Source organism: Capsicum annuum, chromosome 1 (assembly GCF_002878395.1).
Source record: "Capsicum annuum cultivar UCD-10X-F1 chromosome 1, UCD10Xv1.1, whole genome shotgun sequence".
Classification (NCBI taxonomy): Eukaryota; Viridiplantae; Streptophyta; class Magnoliopsida; order Solanales; family Solanaceae; genus Capsicum; species Capsicum annuum.
In genome coordinates this window covers 5,371,632-5,393,184 of record NC_061111.1, presented here as the reverse complement: position 1 = coordinate 5,393,184, position 21,553 = coordinate 5,371,632, and the positions used below count along the sequence as shown (strand labels likewise).

Genomic DNA, 21,553 nt, shown 5'->3' with positions numbered 1-21,553 from the left:
CATGGTCGAACTGTGCGTACCTGGTGTTGATGGGGTTTCTTCAGTGAAAGAGTGCGTGTGTGTGGATTAGTGCGTGATGGTCTTGATGATTGTATGAGGTTTGTCTGTCTATTGATAATGGAAAGAAGAAGAGATGAAAATGATACCCCCCTTATGCGTGTAATTCCCAGTGAAGAAGATGAACCCCCCTAGTGTACTTGAGATGCTCTATGTATATCTGTGTCTATCTCATTTTTGTTATCGACCCAGAAGAAAAAACGTGAGGGGGGATCATATAGGGTAGGGATGTGGGGTGTAGGGGTATGGGGTAGGTGAGGTGTCGTCTTTTAATTGGAGAGGTTGTTAGGATAAGATAAAATTAGTTAGGAGTTGTTATTTTTTTGTATTTTTTGTGGGGTATAATTACATGGGTGAGGGTACACGATAGGATATGGTAAAAATGGATAAAAATGATATCGGGGAGGGACGAAATTAGGTGTCTACATTCACAAATGATAAAATCCAAAAGTCTATATATCTTTGGTTTATCTAAGACCACAAGATTCAATTTTTTTTTATTTTCTTAAACTCTTATGTCAAGTCAAATCAGACATACAAAAGAAGATGAAATTCTTATTTAATTAGTGCTACTATATGTTATTGACTGTCAACTATATTTCCATGTAAGGGTCCTCCATATAGGACTATATTCCCATATCCTGCCCCATATTTTGGATAATCAGTCACTCTATACCATGGACTATTATATAATTTCACTGGAATATCATCTAAAGATTTCATTTGATTTTTATCATTTATGTAGATACTGTTCCTACAATATCCATCTTTTTTCAGGTCTCCAACTGGAAAATAGCCACCACCCATGGAAGGTGCATCTGGATCACCTCGAGCATAATGTGCAACTCCTCCATATTCAACACTTGTTGCAAATCCATTTAACTTTGTAAATATCGTTGCTGGCCAAAATCCTATTGCTGTATAGTTTGATCCGATTCTAAACCACCAATTTCCATTGGACTTATCCTATATATGGTAAAAGAAAAGTAGTCAGATAAAATTATCAAAAAGTCATATATAATCAGATTAATTAAAAGATAATTACAGGTTATTAGTTATCTAGAATAAATGATAAGCAACCTGCAATAACATGTCAAAGTACACAAATATACCCTTTTTTTTTGGTTGTCAATGGATATGAGAATTTTTTTTTTTATGAATATGGTCTTTCCATCCTTAATTAGAGGTTTTGAATTCGAGCCTCGGAAATGAAAAAACAAAAGAAGGACGATTTGCACAGATGTCCTTTTTATGCCACAAATTTATTTTTTGTCTCTATTTTTAAAAATAATGCAAATTTTTTCTTAGCATGTCTACAAAATTTTAGAACTATTCTAACGTTCTCATAACTCTACAATGTCTCTTTTTATAATATTCTCAATCCAAACTCTATTTCTACAAGTATGTTTCCTCTATGATCTACAAGATTTTGTATTTCTATTTCATTTTTTAATGAGTTTTACGCGATGTAAAACAAAATTAGTTGAGAGCTGACTCACCAAAAATGGGTACCAAATATTGAATGATCGAGAAGCTACAAAACGTGTCTTTGTGCTAAGTTTAGTTAGAGAAAGAGTGAACTAAGAAGTACAGGAAGATGCACACTTACACGAGCAATATACATTGGTATATCATAAATAGGTCCACCATAAGTAGAGCTAAGTAGTTCTCCATCTAAAGGTATTGCTGAGTTTACATGTACAAAACCAGGACATCTAGTATTAAAACAGGCTGATTTTCCTGTCTGTGGTCATGCAAAAGAAAAAAAAAATTCAGAATATTAATTAATACATCAACTCTCAAGCAAATTATAAGATAATTAGTTTTAATATGAAAGAAGTTAAGGAACTACCTTTAAATATGTGTAGGATCGTGTACGATTGTCTCCATAGAGATCTGGATTCACCTAATTCATTTGAGAAAACAACACAAGATTATTAGATATTCGATCATTTTAACACAAATGGCATGATAGATACAGAATTTTGAGTCAGTAGATGCAATCACACACACTTGTATAAAACTCGAGTCGAAGACACTAATAAAATTGATTAGTGTTGTAAAACTTATAGATCAATGTTAACGAAGAGCAAATTAAAGAACTTACTATCCATCTAACTTGTATGTTGTCAATCCCATTTTGAACCTTAATAAACCCTCCGGAAATTTGAGGATTATGCAGGCTAAGAATTGCCCCGGCTCCTGCCAATTTGTTTACTGGATTGTCTGGGATTTGCACTGTTGCAAACTGAAATAAAACAAAGGCGCAACATGTTTAGATAGTTAAGTGTCAATATGGTGACTAATTATAATACAATAGGTACTTAATGATGATACACAAAATTTTGGGCTTTGTATATATTTGGTCGCTCTGCCAAAAATATTTACAACCCCTGGCTGGCCGATTACGTAATTTAGAGCCAATGTCTGTCTTAAATGAGTGTGATCTTATTTACATAGTTGTAGCGGGAAACAATGAGTTCAGATGGATAAAACTCGTTGTAAATCTACCTCGGCCAACAGAATGCACTTACTTGTTTCCAAGAAAATTTCAAAATTTAGCGTTTCCTAGGGCTAGAATATGGAATAATAAAAGTATATTAACCTGGAGGCCTCCTTGATAAACCGTAGACTTGGTTCCATATGAAATACTGAACTTTATATCCTGCATAGAAATAATAACCAATATATATGTAAAGAAAAATATGCAAAAGAGTTTGAATTTTGAAATTAAAAGAAGTTTAAATTATTTTTGTTTGCAGCAAACTCATATCACCATCAGGAGAATTATTTGTGTCTCTAACTTGTGATAAATGTATTTGTCGTATTAGATCGTCTTTAGTAATTCTTCTAATCAGAACTGTTCCAGTAGGACAACCTCCGCCTTCTAACTCTATGTTAAAAGGTCTATTAATGTTTGAAGGAGTATCATCTCCTTGTAAATTGGGCAAGGTAGGTTTCATCTGCATCCAAAGAGGTAAGTTTTATGAGTTGCTAAATGTACATTAATTTGTTTCAAAATTTACAACAACATACCAATGAAATTCTACATGTATGATTCGGGGATGGTAGAGTGTACACGGTCCTTTCACCTACCTCATGGAAGTAGAGGGGTTATTTCCAAAGTAAGTTCAAAATTTGATACAAAAATAAGATTGGGTAAACTTGAAACTAGTGTATACTGAATAGATATACCTCGGGATGAAAATCATGATTCTTCAATAGAGGATGATCGAATGCAGGTTGTTTGTAAAAGTCCACACAATCATATATTTCTCCATGTCGTCCCTGCTTATCAAGTAGTAGCGATTAGTCTTGAATCTTTTTATAAACATAGATGTACTACAAAATATTAGATTTAATTTTTATAATGTGATCTTCCCTTATAAACATCCCAATAGCTAACAGATTACAATTCAAATCATAAGTTTGAATCTCAGTGACCATCTGATTGTTGTAGTACAATAAGGTCTTTATTACTTTTCCATCACGTCCGTTTTCGTAAGATAAATAGAGATTGTACCTTAATGGTCTTGATAGCTGGCTTATTTAGAAGATTCAATTGCCTCTCCAATTCTAAATCTTCTACCTCAGATAGGCTTCGTTTTGCTTCAATTTTGGCATAGCTCAAGATAAAAATTGCAACCAGAATTTGTAATATAGCTCTTAGGTGCAGCATCAATTTCTACATTAATTTGAGAAATAATTAACATTAACTAAAAGAACTATCACAAGAAAAAGGTCTTGTTTTCTTAGAAAAAAAAAAATCTGTTTGCCCTTTGCTCCTAACAGAGCTTCAACCTAGAGGCTATATGAACCATAATCAAAAGTTAAGGGGTAGATTTGACATCTTTTTCTTGAAAAAATTAATTCAAAAAAGTTTACTCGTGTGGAGTCCACCTATTTCACGCTAAAATTCCATTAACGGCACAACCATACGGATCGATTTACTAACAAATAAAGCTATGTAAGATCGTGTCACCCAAATAAAGAATTAATGACCACCTCAATTCCTTGGAAACACACAACAATAATTTGAAAGTCATAAACAACATATAAAGTTATTCTAGTATAACCAAATATTCAAAACTCAATTTTTTTAAATTTCTTATTTAATCTCGATTCATCTTAGTTTCGTCCCTTTGGAGACATCCAATGAAATTAGAACAACACACAAAGGATTGCATACATTAGGAAAATGAATTTATGAGAAGTTACCTGAAGTGACATGATGGTAGAGTTGATATTTGTTACAAAATGTCACTAAATCTAACATTAAACAACATATTTACACTAGTGAAAGGTGGGGAAGTATTTATTTGAATGGTGCAAATCAAAATTGTAAATTCATTACACATATTAAATTTTGGATTTCTTAGAAAGGGAAGAAATTAATTACATTTTGAATCTAACATCATTTTTGTGGATAAGGTAAACCCACGATTTAATTTTTTACTTTGAAAAGTTACTTGTCCTTTTTAATTTAATTATCCATATAGATGATGTTTACAATAAAGGGTTAAAATCATTTCCTCTCTCCAACTTTGTCTTAAAAATCAAATTTGTCCTCCACTTTGAACAATAATCATACTCCCCTTTATCCTAATTGACTTTTTAAAATTCCTATTTTACCCTTTATCATCAATTTTTTTATTCTTTTTTTTTTTAACTTCTTTAAAATCATCATATTTTCATTTAAAAAAAATTCATTAACAAAATTTTCATAAAAACATAAACATTATCTTCTAGGAAAAAAAGTAAGAAATACTAATTAAGTATATAAGTTAATGATGATCTGTATGAAGTAAATTAGCATGATAAGAAAATTAGTTTTATTAATAATAACCAAAACTATAATATTTATTTTACAAGTGAAAATAATAAGTAATACTAATTTTATAAACATATTACAATGCAGAAAATACAAATAATAAATGAAAGTGATAAGCCTCTAGTACCACCCTGAACTATGGTCAAAGTTGTTACGACACACTCCAACTTCACAGGGGTCCTACTATCCCCTGAACCCAAATTTAGCATATTTATGTCATTTTTTGTGCTAATGTGGCACCTTTATTACATAAAATGGAGCCCACATCAAAGGTGTCATGCCATCTAAAATGATTGACAAAAGGTATTACGTTAGCTAAAAAGATTGACAAAAATACGCTAAAATTTAGTTTAAGGGGTAATAGGACCCCCGTGAAGTTGACTTGTGTCGTAGCAAATTTGGTCATAGTTCGGGGGTACTAGATGTTTTTCTCGAATAAAAATAATGTCAAATTTTAAAGATTATATTTATTTATATAAATTATAAAATATGTAATACTATATTAATGACAGTCACAACTTATTCATTAATATAGACAATGGATAATATTGTTTCTTATCACTTGATTCTCATACTAAAAATAGATGTTTTAATTTATCTGCTCAATTTGTGAAATCAAGAGAATTGGATTATGTTTTTTTTTCCTACCTTTTAGTGTTAAATAACTATATAAAGTAACAGTACAGATAAATTTAAAGTTTCAAATTATCAGTAATAAGGTTAACTTAACAAAATATACCTCTAAGTAAAATTTTCTTAAGAATTATATTAAATCAACAAAAAGTTAAGTAATATGAAACGAATTTAGTAAGAGAGTGATAAAATACGAAAATATACGCACATGCATGTACATACATATGTATATATACACACTTAGGGGTGGGTTGTTTGAAAACAAGTTATTCCGGGATTAGTTATCACAAAATAAGTTTTACTAACATGTACGTGTGATAACTTATCTCATCACTGTGGTATAAATAGTGTGACAAATAATTTTGAGACTACCTAATACATCTAATTAAACGCAGGATAAATGATCATGAACTTTATCTTTGAATTATTATAATTATACCTCACATCAAACGACTCTTTAATACATATAATACTAAAATAACGATATTAAAAAGTAACATTGAATTTTGTGACAAATTTATAAAAAAGTATGAATTTGCTTATAAAGTTAATAAACTTAAATAAAATGCTACAAATATCTATGTTAAAAAAATATTCATTACATATTATATAAAAAGATATTACATAAATATAGGATTAAAATTATAAGGACAAAATGGACATTGCATGAGATAAAGGGAGAGTATGATTATTATTCAATGTTGAGGAGAGAGTTTGATTTTTTAATCAAAGTTGGGGGGTAAAAATGGTTTTTACCCTTACAATAAATTGAGGACAGATTATTTTTATCTCTACAAATTACTCTTTCGTCTAATTCATCCTGCCCATTCTGTTCGTTGAATTATTAAGATTTTTCTTTTTGAATAGTCTTTTACAAACTATGGTTATTTACAATATTATTCAAACTTGATCATAGAAAAAGTTACACTTTAATTAGTGAATTACGCTATTCTCTTTAAATGAACCATCACGAATTTTGATAATTCATCATAAAAATAACTTTAACTTGTTTGAGACCGATATATTTTTCTTGGTCGTGATAAGTATCAGACTATACTGTCCATTTAAGTGAGCTTTGTGGTCTATGTTGGCTGCACTAAATAGATTTCAAAGATGATATTAGACATCGGAGTATGTATTAAGATTTAATAATTGTGAGAAGATATAACTGAATTACGATGAGATATAACTTCTAATTACATGCCAGATAGATTAATTTTGTGGTCTTTTTCTGCTTACTTATATTTTTCTAAAAATTACACAAATACACAACTTATGTTTCCAATATTACAAAAAATTCCACATCTCTAAACATAGTACAAAAATCCTAACATATCACAAAATGCGATGTATATGTCGGCTATGTTATGTATTTGTGTAATAGGGAGAGAGAGTAAAGTAATTAAAAAAGTGTGAGAGAGTGTCATTACTTCAAAAGAGTTGATATTTATGTTATTTATACTATATTTTTCAATCTTCAAAAGAGTTGATATTTATGTTATTTATACTATTTTTTTCAATCTTGACCAATTTAGACAGAATAAATAATAATTTAAAAGTCCATCAACAATTTTCCATAACATTGGCAATAGGCCCATATAATTAACTTCAAAAACAATGAAAAAAGAAAAGAAGGCGATATTCTTATTTGGTAACTTATATAAATGATGTTTGACTAACCTTATAAGCTGGTCAAATTAATTAATTTATACTTTATAGACATATTTTATAATTATGTGTTTGATAAATAGTAAAATATTTGGAAGTAAAAAATAACTAGAAGTCACAAGTTTGTCATTTCAAACTTCATGATTTTACAACTCATAAGCACATTTCTATTTGATCAATATTTTAATGATGTTACACCTAATATCATTTATAATCTCCAATTTTCTTAAATCATATCGTTTATTTATCTCTCTATTTTATTTCCGTCATTCACCATTTGATGTTAAAAAAGATATAAAATTTATAAACATGTTTAAGTTAAAATTTTGTTTAGACATGCAATTTGAATTTCTTCACTTGATTTTTTTCTAATAAACATGAAAATCTTGAAATTTGTGAAAACTATCAAAACTTTCTCAACTCTCATGCGATCTTACCAAATGAGCAAATCATGAAGACCCACAGAATTCGATTCACATTGAAGAATGAGTAGGAACACCAGTAATTCATCTATGATCAAGATCTTTTACGATTTTATCCGATTATCTTTTGTAATCTCTAAAACATTCATCCTCGTTTGATTATCTCTTTATTCTATTCCCCTCATTCACCATCATATATATATATATATAGTATCGAAAATTACTTTAATAATGCTTTTCAATGTTTAATACTTATCAGCTACTTTTAATTAATCGACAAATCCAATAAAATTCATCATCAATAGCTTTTATTTGAATACTCAAATAGTAACATATATGTTATATATATTCACCTGGTCCTCCATATGTCAGTAACGCATCAAATTTAGGCTCTGTATTATCATATGATCTATACAAAGTTGGACTATCTGCATGTAACTTTAGTTTAAAGTCATGCACAGATTTGGTTTGATTATTATCATTTAAATATGTACTATTCCTACAATATGCATCTTGTTTCAGGTTTCCAACTGGAAAATGGCTACTGCCCATGGGTGGTTCTGGAACACCTCGAGGACTATGTGCAAATCCTCCAAATTCAGCACTCGTTGCAAATCCATTTAACTTTGTAAATATCTTTGCCGGCCAAAATCCAACTGCTAATTTTCTTGATTGTATTAAAAACCGCCAATTTCCATTTGACAAATCCTATATAGGGTAAAAGAAAAAAAAAAAAGTTAATATAGTCAGAACACTTAAAAGATAATTACGTGTCATTCTATATACAAATCTAGAATAAATGATAAGTAACCTGCTGCAACGTGTCAAAGTACAATAATATACACATTGGTTTTTATTTAAAGATTGTCATTGGATTAGAAAATGTCTTTTTCGTTTGTTTTGTGAATATGATCCTTCCCCTTGAATTGGAGGTCTTCGATTATTCGAGCCCTAGAAATGAAGAAATAAAAGAAAAAAGATTTACACAAATGTTCTTTTTTATTCAACAATTTAGATTTTGTCTCCACTTTCAAAAGTAGTGCAAATTAGCTCTCGGAATTCACAAAACATTAGATTGTTCTCTAGCGTAACTCTACAAAATTTTAGACAATAGTCTAATGTTTTTCATAAAATTTTCAGTTTATTCAAAAAAGATTTTATACAATGATCTATAAGGTCCACAAGTTGCAAGTGAAATTAAAATAGGGTCATTCACTAAGCAATTATCCCAAAAAGAGACTAGGAAATAACACCCAATATCTCTCATCTCAAGTGTCTGTTTTTGAATTTTTGTCCCCCAAATGTCCTATTTTGAATTTTTATTCCCCAATGTATATGTTCTTGAATTATATACCTGCTAAATAAGTTCTAACATTTGTCTTCAGATAACTTGTGGTCAATTGAGTAGGTTCACTATCTTAAATTAGTCATAGACATATGCCTTATTGGCAAAAGTTAAAACTTATGTCTGATAAGCAACAACCCTAAGTTCTAACTTTTACCTAGAAGGCATAAGTTTCGGTCAATTGAGTAGGTTCACTTTCTTAAAATGTCCTGAACGTCTGCTTTAAGGACAAGAATTAGAATGTTTGTTTATAGAAAATATATCTAAGTTCTACCTTTTGTCTATAAGGTAGAAATTCTGGTCAATGGTGCAGAGTCATTGACACAAGTATGGTCATGACCAACTTTTTGAGCATTTTTGAAGACCACTTTAAGGAGTGTACAAGCCCAAGTGTAAAGGAGGCCCAAAGCCATCCTTTTGGTACACTTATGGGGGTTTTTGGAGCCCATTTATGGGAGAGCTCTTTTGTCATTTCTCTATTTGTTTGTAGTGTTGTATAAATAGAACAATGTAGGTTTTATTTACTTAGTTTATGTTTGAGATTGTAAGAACACTCCTCTTGTGAGAGAGAGCTCCAAAACCGAAATTAGGGCATAGCATAAGGATGGATTCTCTTGTGTGTTGCAAAGCTTGATACCTTGGTGCTTGAGAGGTGGATGCCATCATGTCATTGTAAGAGTTAGGTGCATGTTGAGTGTGGTGTTAAGGGTCCAAGAGTTACCATTCTTGGGTTCTTAAGATTACAACTTCATTGTGTCTAACTATCTATCTTTGTTTCTTGTTCTAGTTTTGGGTTTCCCTTGTATTGTTGTAAAACCCGTAGGTTCTAGTTGTTGTAGCCTTGTTGTTCTTCATTGTATTGTGCTAATATAACTTGTTGGTTGGCTGTTTTGAGGTGTTAACACTCGTTGTTCTCTCTATTCTTGTTATAAGTAGCGAATCCGAGAGTGGTCACCAAAATAGTCTTGGGTTTCCTCAACTTGTGGACTGTTTTGGTGTATGTTTTCTTGTGTTCTTGGCCATCCTTGTATCACTCATTGTTTTGAAATGACATGAACATCTATCTTATGGGCAATAGTTAGATTGTCTACTTTATGGGCAAATTTATTAAATGAAGCCAAAAAATTCAAGACAACCCCTCATAGAGGTCATTTTAATTAGACTTTTTTTGTATGAGGAACAATATATCAAGAACAACTTATTTTTGGGTTATTTCTGAACTTAACCCGAAAGACACACAGACAAAACTGTGGAAGATATTCTGGTAAAGAGTATTTTCCTTTTTAATGAGTTTTAGGCAGTCCAAATCCAAATTAGTTGAGACTTGAGACCCCAAAACTGGTACCAGATGCTAAGTGGGAAATTTAAAAAATTTATGTCTTCGGAGTAAGTTTAATTAGAAAAAGAGTGAACTAAGAAGTACCAGAAGATACACACTTACACGAGCAATATGCATTGTTTCTTCATAAATAGGTCCACCATAAGTAGAGAAACCAAGCTGCGCATCTAAAGATACAGCAGTGTTTATTTGTATAAAACCAGGACATCGAGTATTAAAACAGGCTAACTTTCCTGCCTTTGATCATACCAACAAAAAAAAACAATTCAGAATGTTAGTTAATACATGAACTTTCAAGCAAATCAAGTCGTAATTAGTTTTAATGTGAAAGAAGTTAAGGAAACTACCTGAAAATATATGTATAACCGTGTGTGATTGTCACCATAGACACGTGGATTCACCTAATTCATTTGAAAAAAAATATATATTATACATTTATTAGGTAATCCATGATTTTAACACAAATGGGATGCATGATAATGATTTGATTAGCACATATAGGTCGATGCAGGATTTAGAGTCAGTAGATGTAGTCTCTCTCACACACAATATGTGTATGTGTATATATATATATATATATATATAACTCGAGTTGAAAACACTAACGCAATTGATTAGTGTTGTAAAACTTTTAAATTAGTGCTAATGAAGAGCAAATTAAAGAACTTACCATCCATCCAGCTTGTACGCTGTCAATTCCATTTTGAAGCTTAATAAGGACTCCACTAAATTGATACCCACTAATATTTTGAGGATTATGCAAGCTAAGTATTGCCCCTGCTCCTGCAATTTTGTTTGTTTGATTGTCTGGAACTTGCACTGTTGCAAACTGAAATGCAGCAAAAGCACAACACTTTTAGATAGTCAGCATTTTTAGATAGCTTAGTGTCACTATGGCGACTATTTACAAAATAATGTAGTGTTAGGATCTTAATGATGATATAGAAAATATTGGGCTTTCTACATATTTGGTCGCTTCACCCAAAATATTTGCAGCCCCTAGCTAGCCGATATACATAAATTATTAAACTAATTATACATCGCTACACACATATATACATATATCATACATCTGCAAACTATTTTGTGGGCGGCTATACTGTGTCAAAATTCCAAAAATATTAGTAAGTCCTTTTAAAAATTGTAGGCCAAAATGAGTGTGATCTTATTTTCAAAGTTAAAGCGGAAAACAATGAATTCAGTCAGATGGATAAAACTCGTCCTGAATCTACCTCGGCCAACTACCAGATGTTGTTAGCTGTTTCCAAGAAAATTTCAAAATTTAGTGTTTCATAGCTAAATATGAAATAATAAAAGCGTATAGATTACCCTGAGGCCTCCTATAAAAGGCGTAGAGTTAGTTCTATCAGAAATACTGAACTTTATATCCTGCATAGAAAAAATAACCATATATATGTGAAGAAAAGTATGCAAAAAAGTTCGAACTTTTGAAATTTAAAAAAGTGTTAGAATATTTTTGCAGCAAACTCACATCACCATCAGGGAGTGCACCTCTAATTTGTGATAAAAATCCTTGCTGTATTAGATCGTCTTTAGTAATTCTTCTAATAGGAACTGTTCCAGTAGGACAACCTCCGCCTTCCAACTCTATGTTATAAGGTCTATGAATGTTCGAAGAAGTGTCATCTACAAGTAAATTGGGCAAGGTAGGTTTCATCTGCACCGGAAAAGGTAAGTTTTTTGAGTTGCTATAAATGTACACTAGTTTGTTTCAAAATTTAGAACAACATACCCAATGAAATTCCACGAGTATTGTTTGGGGATGTTAAAGTGTGCACAAACCTTTCTCCTACTTCGTGGACGTAGAGAAGTTGTTTTCGAAATTTGTTTCAAAATTTGATTACCAAAGTAAGATTATTGGATGAACTTGAAACTAGTGTATAGAGATACCTCGGGATGAAAATTGTGATTCTTCAATAAGGGATGGTCGAATGCAGGTTGTTTGTAAAAGTCCACACAGTCGTATATTTCTCCATATTTTCCCTGCTTGTCAAATAGTAGAAGTTTGTCAAGTTCGTCTTCAATATTATTATAAACATAGATGTATTGCAAAATATTAGAATTAATATTTATACTTTGATTGTTCCTTATGGACATCCCAATAGCTTACAGATTATAATTCAAATCGCAGAGTCATGAGTTCGGATCTTTGATACCATTTGATTACTTTAGGACAATAAAGTTGTTATTACTTCTCCATCACGTCAGACAAAATACATTATTTAAAATTCTCCTAAGATGACTAGAGATTATACCTTAATGGTCTTGATAGCTGGCTTATTTATCAGCTTTAATTGCCTCTCCAATTCTAAATCTTCAACCTCAGATAGGCTTTGTCTTGCTTCAATTTTTGCATAGCTCGAAAGTAGTGAAATTGCAACCAAAATTTGTAATGTAGCCCTCAGATGCTGCAACAATTTCTACAATTTGAGAAATAATTAAGCAAACATTAACTAGAAGAACTATCATATGACAAAACAACATAAGCATACGGGACGATTTACTCAAATAAAGGTATGAATGAATCAAAAATATAATTGAGGACAAAATTGAGCAATTTCTGGACATTTTATTGTTTTAACTCAGTTTCACCAACCACCACCACCTTGCACTAATCACCCAAAGAAAGAATTAGAAATATCTATAAATGACCACCTCAATTCCATGGAAGCACACAACAAAACTTCAAAAGCTATAAAGAGCATATTTTTATTGAATAATTGTGGTATTCGGGCTAACTTTCCCGCTTCTCAACTAATTTTATGGGATCTCTGCCACCTCCCACTAGCAATAGATACCAACAAAAACTTTAAAGCTTATAAAATAAATTTCATAGAAGTTACCAGGTATGACATGATGCTGGAGCTAATATTTGTTACAAAATGCAAATAAATCTGAAGTCAAACAACATATATTTATACTAGTAGAAGACGGAAAAATATTTATTTGATTGGTGCCAGTCAAAATAGTAATAATTGTTTCAAAAATGCAAATAAATCTGAAATTAAACAACATATATCTATACTAGTAGAAGATGGGAAAATATTTATTTGACTGGTGCCAGTCAAAATAGTAATATTATAATTTACTTTTAGATTTCTTATTAAGGGAATAAAGTAATTAGAGAATCTGATATCATTTTTGTGGCCAAATATTTGATGATGTAGATAAGGTAAACAAGTGATTTAATTCTTTTACTTTGAAAATTTACATGTCTTTTTTAAATTTATTTACATGTCTTTTTAAATTTAAGTATCCATACAGGTAATATGGTTTTTTTTTTTTGTCTAATACTAGTAATTTTTATCTCTACAAAATCATGTTTTCCTCTGATTGTGAATTATTAAGATCTTACTTCTTTTGCAGAGTCTGATCATTTACAATATAATGCGAACTTGATCATAGAAAAAAATTTCTTTAAGCAAATTACCCTATTCTTTGTAAGCAAACCACTATGAATGGTGATAATTTTCATTCAAAAATAACTTTAACTTGTTTAAAATTGTAACTTTTATTTTTTTTTTTCGGTAAGTATCAAATTATACCACCTATTTATGTGAGCTTTGTGGTCTATATTGGCTGCACTATCTAGTTTTCAAGATGATGTTAGACATATGAGTATACATTAAAATCTAATGATTGTGATATAACTTCAAGCATGGCAGATAGATTAATTTTGTGGTCCTTTCTGCTTGCTTATTCAGTATTTACCAAATATTTCAATCGTGATCAATTTAGACAGAGTAAAAAATCATTTAAAAGTCCATCAAGAATTTCCCATAATATTGGCAATAGAGCCACACAAACCAACTTCCAAAACAATGACCAAAGAGAGGGTGATTTTTTCAACTTATAAATGTGTTTGACTTTAAAGAGTAATTTCAAAAACTTACTGTTCAACCAACTTGTATGGTGTTAATCCTTTTTTGAGCCTTTATACGGCCTTCGTCGAATTCCTTCAGGAAGGGAGTGAAGATTCCAATCCGACCTTGAAAAACAATATAAACGAGAGGAGTGAAGTGAGTTTGGAATCGACTTCTTTATTCAAAGAAATATCCTTCCCTGCACTCACTCTTCCAAGACTTTTGCTCTTAGGTCATTCTATTCGCTATTCGACTTTTCTTGATCTTGCAAATCCTCTCTTTTTCGCGTACTAAGGAATGTCAAACCTGTCTATTTACGAATCCTCTGTTCATGAATCGGATGTGCGATGGGACCCCTTCCTTGATGAGGATTGCTAAAATATTTCTTTTTTAATGAAAAAGACCAGATTTCTAAGCTCTATGTTGATACTGGCTAAAAAGTTTAGGATTACGCAAGCTTAGTTACTCCTACTCCTCTCATTTTGTTTCTTGGATTGTATGGGATAAGCACTGTTGCAAACTAAAATGTAGCAAAATTATAACATTCAGAATTTCAGATAGTTACTGTCACTATTTTTACTATTTACAAAACAATGTAATGTTAGGGAAAATGATGATACAAAAATTATTGGGCTTTCTACACATTTGCTCGCTCAGCCATGGATCCTTTTTAAGGTGTTAACCTTATATTGAAAAGACCGGCTCTGATACCAATTGATAAAACAACTAACTTCATCACGTGTATTTGGAACCTGGTTCAGAGAAACATAATAACAGTAAAAGCAAACTGCACACAGAATTTTGTTAGGAGATTTCGACTCCAATCTCCACTACTTTCATAGCATTTCAGATTACAACTCCTCAATCTAAGGGACTCACTCGAGTACCTCACTTCAACAGTTAACTATAACTACTCTTCACACAACTTAATCGCTCCAAAAAGTCAAACTCGCTTCTTGTTACAATATCTCACCAACATTTCACTTCTATCAATAAATCAAAGACAATTACAACTCAAAAGAAACACTTCTATTGACAGCGCCAAACAGTTATTTCTCGTTTATTTGCTTGCTCCTTCTTGCTTTTTAGCGATTTTCAGATCTGTGCGTTTGTCAAGAGGAGTGTGCGCCAATTCACCTCAATGCTGCATATATACTGCTTGCACTTTGACTCCGTTTAGGTCATCAAAAAACTTTTCCTTGTGGAAACCAACTTGCATAAGGAAACCTGCTAGAATACACTTCTTTACCATACTAAAAGGATTTCCTTTTGACAGTAAGATTTCGGATTCTTTTCAAAACATTAATTATGCATTCCTTATTTAAACAATTACGCTGCTGCACATCACCTAGCCAAATAGGTCAGCCCCACAATAATCGAGAACCTGGTTCATAATAAACATGAACCTGGTTCATAAATCAATCATCAAAACTATAATTCCCACAGATATGCATAAATTAGTACACTAATTATACATTGCTACACACTAATATTTAGATGGGTGCTATTCTATGTCAAAATGTCAAAAATATTGTCCTTTAAAACTAGTAGGCCAACGGGCAGGCATATTCATAATTTAGAGTCAGTGTGAGTCCAAAACGAGTGTGATTATTTACATAGTTCGAGCGGAAAAAATGAGTTCAGTCAAATGGACAGAACTTGTCTAGAATCTGCCTCGACCAACAGAATGCAGTTCTGTTCCAAGAAAATTTTAAAATTTAGTATTTACTAGCTCGAATATGCACTATAAAAGGACACAAACCTTATAGCCTCCACCAAACTAAGAATGTTTGGTTCCATCTTAAACATTGAACTGTATAACCTGCTTTATGGAGAAAATTATACAAAATAGTTTGAATTTTTGAAACTCAAATTTAGGAGTTGTACAAATTTTTGCAGCAAACTCACATCACCATTAGGAGAATCATATGCACCTTTCATGATGTAGCAAATTTCTAATAGGCACATCTTCATGATGTTTCTTTTATAAAGAAATGCTTGCAATTACATGCTATTACAAGCTTTCAAATACACATAAGATTCACTAGTCCAAACAATCAACGATAATAGTAACTAGCAATTCTTTAATATATTCCTTCAGTATGAAGAACACTCCATTAAAAAGATGATAAAATCAAAAACTCTACATATCTTTAATCTATTTAAGACCACAAGATTCAAAAGTCTTTTATTTTCTTAAACTCCATACATGCCAAGTCAAATCAGACGTACAAACTGAAACGGAGGCAGTAATAATCTAAAAGTTATCCACCAACAATTTTTATATAGATCAATGCAAAAGAAGTTCTTATTTAGTACTACTATATGTTATATGTTGTCAACTATATTCATATAGGGGTCCTCCATATAGGACTAAATTACCAAATATATCCTTAGAGTCAGGAGAATCAGCCACCTTATACCAATGTGGATTACTTGCATATAATTTCACTGGAATATCAATTAAAGACTTCATTTGATTTTTATCATTTATGAAGATACTCTTCCTACAATATCCATCTTTTGTCAGGTTTCCAGCTGGTAAATAACCACCACCCATGGAAGGTATATCTGGATCCCCTCGATTACTATGTGCAACTCCTCCATATTCAGCACTTGTTGCAAATCCATTTAACTTTGTAAATATCTTTGCTGGCCAAAATCCAACTCCTGTATAGTTTGATCCGATTCTAAACCACCAATTTCCATTGGACGCATCCTATATATTGTAAAAGAAAAAACTAGTCAGATAATTATCAAAAAGTCAGATATAATCAAATTAATTAAAAGATAATTATATGTTGTAGTAATCTAGAATAAATGATAAGCAACCTACTATAACACGTCAAAGACTCAAAGTACACAAATAGACAAACTTTTTTTTAGGTTGTCAATGACTCAAAGTACACAAATAGACAAACTTTTTTTTAGGTTGTCAATGGATGTGAAAATGTTTTTTTCTATTTATGATTATGGTCCTTCCATCCTTAATTAGAAGTTTTGAATTCGAGCCTCGAAAATGACAATAAAGAAGAAAGATCTACACGAATATCTTTTTTTTGCCACAGTTTAGATTTTGTCTCTATTTTTAAGATTATGCAAATCTTTTGTAGCATATGTCTACAAAATTTTAGACACTAGTCTGACGTTCCTCATAACTCTACAAATATGTTTGCTGTGTATGATCACCAAGATTCTGTATTTTCATTTCCTTTTTAATGAGTTTTACACGGTGCAAGTCCAAATTAGTTGAGAGTTGAGACCCCAAAACGGAAACCAGATATCGAGTGGAAGCTAAAAAAGAATGTACTTGTATTAAGTTTAGTTAGAAAAAGAGTGAACTAAGAAGTACAGGAAGATGCACACTTACACGAGCAATATACATTGGTATATCATAAATAGGTCCACCATAAGTAGAGCTAAGTAGTTCTCCATCTAAAGGTATTGCTGAGTTTACATGTACAAAACCAGGACATCTAGTATTAAAACAGGCTGATTTTCCTGTCTGTGGTCATGCAAAAGAAAAAAAAAATTCAGAATATTAATTAATACATCAACTCTCAAGCAAATCATAAGACAATTAGTTTTAATATGAAAGAAGTTAAAAGGAACTACCTTTAAATATATGTATGATCGTGTACGGTTGTCTCCATAGAGATCTGGATTCACCTAATTCATTTGAAAAAACAATACACGTTTATTAGATAGTGGACAATTTTAACACAAATGGCATGATAGATGCAGGATTTAGAGTCAGTAACTGCAATCACACACACACACACACTTGTATAAAACTTGAGTCGAAGACACTAATAAAATTGATTAGTATTGTAAAACTTATGGATTAATGCAAATGAAGAGCAAATTAAAGAACTTACTATCCATCCAACTTGTATGTTGTCAATCCCATTTTGAACCTTAATAAAGCCTCCAGTAAATTGATGCTCATAAATTTGAGGATTATGCAGGCTAAGAATTGCCCCTGCTCCTGCCAATTTGTTTGTTGGATTGTCTGGGATTTGCACGGTTGCAAACTGAAATGAAACAAAGGCACAACATGTTTAGATAGTTAAGTGTCACTATGGTGACTAATTACAAAACAATAGGGACTTAATATTGGACTTTCTACATATTTGGTCCCTTGCCAAAAATATTTACATCCCCTTGGCTAGCCGATTACATAAATCATTAAACTAATTATACATCGCTACACATACATATATCATTCATCCACAAACTAACTTTTTGGGGTTCGGCTGCTATATTGTGTCAAAATCCCAAAAGTATGAAGTCCTTTAAAAGTTGTAGCCCAACAGGCATAGGCAAATTTATAATTTAGAGCCAATGTTTGTCTTAAATGAGGATGACTTCAGGAGGAGTAGAGGTAGGCCGAAGAAATACTGGAGGGAGATGATCAGACATGACATGGAGCAGCTGCAGCTTACTGAGGACATGACCCTAGATAGAAAGGTGTGGAGGTCGCGGATAAGGGTAGAAGGCTAGCGGGAGGGTGTGGGTTGTAGCAAGCCACCAGGAGAGATCTTGTGTAGCTGGGTTAGTAACCTTAGGTCTGTGTCTATAGGTGTTTATGGCGGCGAGTATGTGTTACTTATACGTGGGTGTCCCTTTCATATTTTCTCAGTTGCTATCTGCTTATTTCGTGTTGCCGTATCTCTCGTATTTTCGTATTGCTCTGATTTACTTTTTATTATTCCTTGCACTTTTTCTGTTATGTAAACCATCTCCTTGTCGCCTGTTCTTTATCTTGAGCCGCGAGTCTATTTGAAATAGCCTCTCTACTTCTTCGGAGGTAGCGGTATGGACTGCGTACATCTTACCCTCCCCGGACCCCACTTTGTGGGAACACACTGGGTTTGTCGTTGTTGTTGTTGTTTGTCTTAAATGAGTGTGTTGCTATTACATAGTTGTTGGGGCAAACAATGAGTTCAGCCGAATGGATGAAACTCATCCTAAATCTACCTCGACCAACAGAATGCAGTTAGTTGTTTCCAAGAAAATTTCAATTTTAGCATTTTCTAGAGCTAGAATATGGAATAATATAAGTATATAAACCTCGAGTCCTCCTAGAGTAATCTCATTTCTGGTTCCATATGAAAGACTGAACTTTATATCCTGCACAGAAATAATAACCATATATATGTGAAGAAAAAATATGCTAAATAGAGTTTGAATTTTTGAAATTAAAAGAAGTGTTAGGATTATTTTGCAGCAAACTTACATCATCATCAGGAGAATCATTTGCGTCTCCGACTTGTGATAAATGTATTTGTCTTATTAGATCGTCTTTAGTAATTCTTTTAATCGGAACTGTTCTAGTAGGACAACCTCTGCCTTCTAACTCTATGTTAAAAGGTCTATTAACGTTTGAAGAAGTGTCATCTCCTTGTAAAGTGTGCAAGGTAGGTTTCATCTGCATCCAAAAGATTAAGTTTTATGAGTTGATATAAATGTACATCAATTTTTTTCAAAATTTACAACAACATTGACTTATCTAGTGAATTCTCACAAGTGGAGTTAAGGGAAGGTGGAGTGTACACATACTTTACCCTACCTTTCGAAATTTGTTTCAAACTTTAGATTATACAAATTGGATCATACGAAATTGAAACTATTGTACACAAAAATGTACTTCGGGATGGAAGTTGTGATTTTTCAATTGAGGATGGTCGAATGCAAGTTGTTTATAAAAGTCCACGCAGTCGTATACTTCTCCATATTTGCCCTGCTTGTCAAATGGTAGCAATTAGTCTCCACATTTATTATAAACACATATGTAGTTCAAACTATTAGATCAAATATTTATATTGTGATTGTCCCTTATGGGCATCCGAATAGCTAACAATTACAATTCAAATCATTGTGTCACGAGTTCTGATCTCTGTGACCATTTGATTACTACAGTACAATAAGGTTTTTATTACTTCTCCATCACCACTGATGAAATACGTCATTTTCTTTAAAATCCTCCTAAGATGACTAGAGATCGTACCTTAATGGTCTTGATAGCTGGTTTATTTAGAAGCTTTAATTGCCTCTCCAATTCTAAATCTTCAGCCTCAGATAGGCTGTGTCTTGCTTCAATTTCGGCATAGTTCAAGACTAGTGAAATTGCAAGCAGAATTTGTAGTATAGCTCTCAAATGCAGCAACAATTTCTACAATTATTAAGAAATAATTAAGCAAACATTAACTAGAAGAACTATCACAAGACCAAAAAAAAGTTGTATTGCTTTTGTAGTTTGTACTCCGTCAAACTTTTGGTCTAATATTACCCTTACTATAGGGAAAGAAGTCTTGTTTGCCCCTTTCACAACAAAACTTCAAACTGAGGTTTCATTAATATATACCATAATAGACTTGACATATTTTTCTCAAGAAAATTGTCAATTGTGGAGTCCACCTATTTCATACCGAGACCCCGTTAACAGCATAAACATACGAGACGATTAACAAACAAATAAAGGTATGGTGAATTAAAAATATAACAGAGAACAAAAATGAATAATTTTGACTAGTTCAAGGATAATTTCATTTTATTGTTTTTGATTTATAGATCACTTTCGCCAACAACTCCCCTCCAAAAAAAAAAAAAAACAGCACCACCTTGCACTAATCACCCAAAGGAAAAAAAATATAAATATAAATGACCACCTCAATTCCATGGAAGCACACAGCAAAAATTCGAAAGTGATAAACAACATATTTCTAAGTTTTCACACTTCTTGACTAATTTTACGTGATCTTTGCCTTTGTCACCTTCGTTAGCAACAGATACTGACCAAAATTTCATAGCTTAAGAAAATGAATTTCTAAAAAGTTACCTGATGTGACATGATGCTAGATTTGATATTTGTTACAGAATGCAAATAAATCTGAAATAAATCAACTTATATTCATACTAGTGGAAGAAGGGGAAGTATTTATTTGAACATAATCTGATATCATTTTTGTGGTCATCTGTTTGATGATGCAGATAAGGTAAACTATTGATTAATTTAATTGTTTACTTTATAGATAATTTCCTATTAATGATCTCTCCAAATATTAGCTTAATCAACTAGTAAATTTTTATCTCTAATAGTCACTCCTTCCTCTTATCCATTCTGCCATTCTGCAATATTATTTGAGCTTGGACATAGAAAATGTTGTTATTCTTTTTAAACGAACCATAATGGATGTTGATAATTCACTATAAAATTTTCACCTTGCTTAAGACCGATATTTTTTTCACGATTAGTATCAAACTATACCGTCCATTTAACTGAGCTTTGTGATCTATATTGGCCCAACTAACTAGTGTCAAGATGTATTAGCCATAGTACTATATACATGCCAGAAAGATTAGTACTATATA

General features: G+C 31.9%; 2 protein-coding genes across 2 annotated transcripts; both read right to left on the bottom strand.

The window, feature by feature from the left end:
- Window positions 1-636: 636 nt before the first annotated feature.
- Window positions 637-13,322, bottom strand: LOC107858233. The gene is made up of 17 exons (XM_047409749.1): window positions 13,160-13,322; window positions 12,572-12,736; window positions 12,207-12,299; window positions 11,788-11,973; window positions 11,625-11,684; window positions 10,966-11,124; window positions 10,643-10,696; window positions 10,398-10,532; window positions 7,965-8,319; window positions 7,202-7,209; window positions 3,581-3,742; window positions 2,862-3,020; window positions 2,663-2,722; window positions 2,165-2,305; window positions 1,910-1,963; window positions 1,667-1,801; window positions 637-1,023 (listed from the first exon to the last, which is right to left on the bottom strand). Exons 1-17 carry the CDS (start codon window positions 13,169-13,171, stop codon window positions 637-639), a joined length of 2,325 nt encoding a protein of 774 aa, XP_047265705.1. The 5' UTR covers window positions 13,172-13,322.
- Window positions 13,323-16,413: 3,091 nt separating this feature from the next.
- LOC107852318 lies at window positions 16,414-21,071 on the bottom strand. The gene is made up of 9 exons (XM_016697384.2): window positions 21,021-21,071; window positions 20,190-20,354; window positions 19,830-19,922; window positions 19,419-19,610; window positions 19,253-19,312; window positions 18,058-18,213; window positions 17,795-17,848; window positions 17,550-17,684; window positions 16,414-16,898 (listed from the first exon to the last, which is right to left on the bottom strand). Exons 1-9 carry the CDS (start codon window positions 21,030-21,032, stop codon window positions 16,518-16,520), a joined length of 1,248 nt encoding a protein of 415 aa, XP_016552870.1. The 5' UTR covers window positions 21,033-21,071; the 3' UTR covers window positions 16,414-16,517.
- Window positions 21,072-21,553: the final 482 nt, after the last annotated feature.

Excerpts from the sequence above, each read along its gene's own strand:
- LOC107858233 (XM_047409749.1), bottom strand. Across the intron at positions 1,964-2,164 it reads ACATACAAGTTAGATGGATA|GTGAATCCAGATCTCTATGG; the intron begins GTAAGTTCTTTA and ends CAAATGAATTAG. Across the intron at positions 1,802-1,909 it reads GATCCTACACATATTTAAAG|ACAGGAAAATCAGCCTGTTT; the intron begins GTAGTTCCTTAA and ends GCATGACCACAG.
- LOC107852318 (XM_016697384.2), bottom strand. Across the intron at positions 19,611-19,829 it reads ATCACAACTTCCATCCCGAA|ATGAAACCTACCTTGCACAC; the intron begins GTACATTTTTGT and ends TTTTGGATGCAG. Across the intron at positions 17,685-17,794 it reads GATCATACATATATTTAAAG|ACAGGAAAATCAGCCTGTTT; the intron begins GTAGTTCCTTTT and ends GCATGACCACAG.